Raw genomic sequence first — 5,524 nt, forward strand, 5'->3', positions numbered from 1 at the left:
TTCCCCAGAATCACCTGATTTCTAGCAAACAGAAAATCAGTCCTTCAGGTTTTAAGTAATTAAGCAGACAGTGTTTAAATTAATAGTCTACATATCAATAAAGGTCAAATACTGATAAATGTCATTAGCTCAGGTTAAGTAAATGTCAGCTGGCCAAGGCTTAAACAAATATAGGCCTGCACATATTGCACTTGAGCAGATAATGGAGACAGAAATAATGAAAATAAAATAAAGAAAAAGAATTCACACATTCCTGTAATTCCTTCACCTTATCCCTCTCTTCCACACACCATCTATATTCTAAAACAAAAGAAAGAAGGAGATGTAATGGGCCAAAACTCTAGAGAAGTGTACTTGAAATTCACAAGCATTATGACAATAAGGTGTTAATTCACTGGAATTGATGAGATGATGGTTATCTAGTATAGCTGAGTGATTACTAGTTCTCTAGTTCAATGTGACTGAATTATTCTTACAACAAATAATGGTTCCCTAGAGATATAGTGGTTGGCTTCTACTCAGTAAAATGAATGGATATAATTATAATGGAGCATTTAAGAGGTCAGAGTCATATCTAGAGGAGGGATGGAAGAGACTCAGAGAAGACAGAGGACTGGAGGCTGGAGCTCAAACTCTGGGACTCAGAGATACATTCCACCTTCATCAGCTTTGTGGTAGCTGGCCTGTCCTCCTGCTTCCCCTACTAAAAGCAAAGCCCATCTGAAGGGCCTCCAGAAAGCTAGCCAAGCCCCAGGCAAGGAGACAGACTGGGGAGGAGACAAAGACTTTAGGACTTTATCCCTGGGTATTCTCATGGTGATTACTCTGCTGAAATGAATGCTGGTCCCAAGACCTCCAGAAAGCTAAACAGAACATTACACATTAGGAAGTGTTAGCATTTGGACTGAAACCAGGTTTTAATTATTTCTAGTCCAAAATGCTAAATCCTTCATTATTCATTCATTTATTTATTGTTTTTCATAAAATGAATCTACCTTAGAAAGAGGTGGAAATAAACAATGTGCTTTATCAATCTTATTTCAATGGACCTCAAAATGCAAGCCTGCTCCTGTATGAGACAATACTCAGAGTCTTGAAATGAAATATTGGAAATGATCATGAAGAGAGCTAGTTCAATCTCATCTGATCACAGATGTTATAATGAAGCAGACTTTTAAAAGTTCAATTGCTGTGTTTAGAGGGTTTGCTTTGAAGTGAAAAGGACCTTAGTATCTTCTCCCAAGCACTTACAATCTAGAAGATCCCCAGCCAAGTCACTTAATCTCATTTTGCCTCAATATCCTCCTCTGTGAAATGGGAATTGGAAGAAAACCTAATTCAGAGGGTTGCAATCAGAATCCAGTATAGTAACAAATGAAAAGTCCTTTTCAAACCTCCAAAGCACTATGCAAAATCAGAACAAGTAATTTCTAAGTTTCTCAATCAATAGTAATAGGCTCCTCTGAGACTGAGTGTCTTAAAGTGTTTGCTTTGACACTGAGATGTGAAGTGACTGTTTTAAGGCAATCCACCCAGGAAAGGACTTAACTTTAGATCTTCCAGACAGAGGTAAACTTTCTGTCCAGTGCATCTCTCAGGAAAGGCAATATGGTCTAAAAGAACAAAAAGATTTGACCTAGATTTTCCCTTTATCTGGAAGAGACAAACTCTACAGGATATTAAGAGCTCTTCAGTATCAAATCCCCAATCCTTATAAATATTCCAAGTATATACAGAGCATATATCCAACAAGGATTCCCAGTTTAAGGGATACAAAACACAGAAGGAATGGGGAAAATTTAACAGAAGGCATGGAGAATGTTTGGCAACTGATTTGATGAATCTTTTGAAATGAATTAAGTAATTAATTTTTGATGTGCATAAGGAAACACTTATTTGGTGGCTGATCTGTAGATACTAAGAATTATCTTCCTGAATTTGTATCTAGGCTTAGTTATTTAAAACTGTGTGACTCTAGTCAACTCAGGTTACTCTCTTTGCTTCAAATTCTTCATCTATAAAATCTGCAAAATGATTAGAGAATAAAAAGGGCAAACCAATTTCTCTGACAAAAAAGATTTCAATGTGGTCAGTCAGACATAAATAAAACTAATGAATAACAACAAAAATACCCATAAGCCAAATAAATAGTAGATCCTTTATTGATTTTATATTTAAAACAGCAAAATGGAAAGTTTACTACAATTAAAGTCGGGAATATTATTAGGAAATGTTGAAATCTATGGACATTATAGTGATAAATTCTAAGAAGAAATGAAACATAAGACTACAGGACCAGATTGCTCAGGTATGATTTTAAATAGTTGAGAAAAGATTGACATTGTCAAAAATAACTGAACATAGCAAAGAAGAATACAAAACAGTGGGGACTGAACCCCTCAGATTTCAGGGTGGAAAGTCTAGTTTCCAGTTAGTAAGCAGGGAGAATCTTGTTGATCATGAAAGGGGTGATACATATTCTCGTTCAAGGAAGGCTAGAAATCAAGGGAACAGAGCCAGAAAGGGTTGAGAACTCCCTGGAGAAATGTTCATTGAGAGGAGTAGCAACAAGCACAAAAATGAGAGTCCACTGGACAGAGAGTCATGGGGCCAGGATTTGTTTCTAGAAGTGGGGGTCCAGGGGAAAAGATGGGTGTGACAGGGGCTGTGAAAGGAATAGAATGGAATTTATAAATAAGAGAACTCTGGAGAACATTGTAAAAGGCCAGAGTGCCTGAGGAATATTCCAAGTACACCCCTACCCGAGGTAGAGGGCCTTTCATTCGATGGTCCAATGGCCCAGGATAGGTCTGTAAGTAGTAATCTCCTTCCTTCTTGATACAGCGAAGCAAGAAAGCAAAGTCACAGATGTCCATGTTCCTGGTCCTTTTCCTCCTCAAGTAGGGGGTGTAGATCCCCAGCACCCACTGAGGTAGTTGAGCCACATCCACCTCCCAGTACTGACTGCCTGATCTGAAGGCTTGCCTAGCAAGTACAGGATGGCAAGAAGTGTCCTCAGTCTCCACCTGCCAGTCCTCTTCAGCCTTGGCACTCTTGAGATCCCACAAAACAGAAACACAGGAATCAGCTGATGTAGGATCCAAAGTGAGGTCCACTCTGAATCTGTTGAGCATCTCGATCAGGCCAGGGATGGGATATTCTTTCAGTTCTGGGATGACAGCCTTGGCCCTTTGGGCCAAAATAGACTCGCTCCTCCCCAGCAGCTGCCTGGCATGCTGCAGCATATCCATATTGGCTTGGTGGCCCACTTCCTGCAGCTCTTGCATGAGGTCATGCAGGCTTTGCATGTGCTGGGATAGTCTGTCCTGGCTGGCTTTCTGCTCTTGTCTTATCCTGTCAAGACATCTGTTCTCTTCCTCCATTAACAAGCGGCGCAGTTGGTAGAATTCAGCCCTGATCAGCCAGTACCAGTCAACAGCCGGTCTTTTCACCTGAGCAAGCAGTTGCTCATCTTCCTCCAGGTGTTTCCCCAAACAGGTCTGAATGTGCTCGAGCTCCCTCCTGTATTTGTGAGCAGCCTCTTGCACGGGGGAGATTTTGTGAGCCCCATGGTCTGGGGTTTCCCAACATGTCACACACAGTGCTGTCTGGTCCTCATCACACAATAGCTTGCAGAATTTCTTGTGAGTGACATACTGGCTCTGGCCTTCAATGCTCTGCAAAATCTTGGAGCTGAGCTCTTTGCCCAGCTCAGTCAACTCTACTAGGCGCATGTTCACTAATGGGATCTCCCTGTTGTGGGAAACTCGCCTGCATTCAGGGCAGGAGAAAACTGGGGCTCCAACTCTCCAGCTGGAGGAGAGACATGCTTGACAAAAACTGTGCCCGCACCCAATGGTGACAGGCTCACAGAAGTAGCCCCTGCAGATGCTACAGGTGATCTCACTCTGAAGGTCCTGCAGAAATTTCACAGTAGCAGCCATTCTCTCCCTCCAGTTGCTTCTGGTCTGCAGCAACCAGAGCTACTTTCCTTACAAAAAATGTAGTGCTACTGAGGAGAAGGATGCTCTCCTTTTTTAGGAGGTAGCCCCCACCCCTTAACCCTCCTACCAAAGGTGTGTACTCCCCTGATTTGCCATCCTGCAGAGCAATGTAGTAACTCTTCCTGTTGGGGGCAGTCTTGAGGGTCTGGGGTTCAGATCTCTGGCTGGCTCCTTTGGATAAATTAGTTTAGTAAAGTGCAGATGCACCTTTATCTCTAAGGAGGAATTCTTTGCCAACATGAAAATTTAGCTCAATGGACTTTTAAATCTGATTTGTGCACAGATTATCTTGGATATATAGGCAGAAGAGTCCATAATCAGGCCCATTCCTTCCCCCTTCCTGATCCTGTAATGGGCCAAATCTTTGTACTTGAAACAAGGATTCTTACAAGGTGCTAATTCAGTGCAATTGATAAGACAATGGCTACCTACTTTAGCATGGTGCTTAATAGTTCTCTCGTTCAGTATGATTGATTTCACCTTACATCAAATAATGGTTCCCTAGTGATATAATGATTAGCTTATACTCAATATACTGGAATGATTTACTTGTAATGGAGTATTTAAGAGGCCAAAGTCAGACCTAAAGGGGACTAGAACAGGTTTGGTGAAAGCAGAGAACTGGAGGCTGGAACACAAGCTCCCTGACTCAGGGAGAATTCAAAACAGAGACTTTGGTGGTGTTCCTCCTGCCTCTCCCACAGAAACCAAGACACATTCAGGAGGAACTCCAGAAATCTAGGCCTAGGTCCCAGGCAAGGAGACAAGACTGTGAAGGAGGCAAGAAAGATTTTTGGACTTTATCTCTGGCTATTCTCATGGTGATTATTCTGCTGAAACAAAGGCTGCTCCTACAAAAACGGCTGCCTCAAACATTTTTGCACATGTGGATTCTTTTCCCTCCTTTAATATTGCTTTGGGACACAAGCCCAGTAGAAACATTACTGGGCCAAAGAGTATGCAATTTGATAGCCCTTTGAACACAGTTCCAAATTGGTTAACTAACCCTTTTAGGGTGCTAAGTCCCTTTCAGTATTTAGACTGCCAGCTAAGGGTATATCCCAGTCTCATAGGAGGTTTCCTTTCTTTTGGTAAATTCCAACATTAATTATTAAATTACCTTTCTATGCTAACCTAACTATTTAATATTTACCTTTCATGGTATCTATAGTATCTCTTCACTTTGTCTATAACCTTTTCCCTAAATAAATCTACTTTTTTCCAGAAAGACTGGCCATTGTGAATTCCTCACATGAACAAACTCCAACTATTGGTGCCTATCAGAATCTGGTGTCTATATCACTCACATTATTTTGGTGCTTGAAAGCATTGGCTTTCTTCTTGACAAAAGCCAAGCAAGTGCTTGCAAATATTTTTTCCTGATACTCAATTCCTACTCCTCAAATAAGGGGGTGAATGACTAAAAGCCCAACAAACACTTAGTGCTGGCCTTCTCTTTCCTTACATGAAAGCCCCACCAATTTTAAGTCCCATTCCTCCAGGTGGTAGAGTCTTATTGG

At 41.3% G+C, this 5,524-nt stretch overlaps 1 protein-coding gene across 1 annotated transcript; it reads right to left on the minus strand.

Annotated features, from left to right (window-relative positions):
- Positions 1-2,549: 2,549 nt before the first annotated feature.
- Positions 2,550-3,944, minus strand: LOC116419555 (tripartite motif-containing protein 43-like). The gene has a single exon (XM_031940255.1). It carries the CDS (start codon positions 3,942-3,944, stop codon positions 2,550-2,552), a length of 1,395 nt encoding a protein of 464 aa, XP_031796115.1.
- Between the last annotated feature and the right edge of the window lie 1,580 nt (positions 3,945-5,524).

The sequence above is a fragment of the Sarcophilus harrisii genome, chromosome 5 (genome assembly GCF_902635505.1).
Source record: "Sarcophilus harrisii chromosome 5, mSarHar1.11, whole genome shotgun sequence".
Classification (NCBI taxonomy): domain Eukaryota; kingdom Metazoa; phylum Chordata; class Mammalia; order Dasyuromorphia; family Dasyuridae; genus Sarcophilus; species Sarcophilus harrisii.

Coding starts and splice junctions, on each gene's coding strand:
- LOC116419555 (XM_031940255.1), bottom strand. CDS start 3,944: ATGGCTGCTACTGTGAAATTTCTGCAGGACCTTCAGAGTGAGATCACC.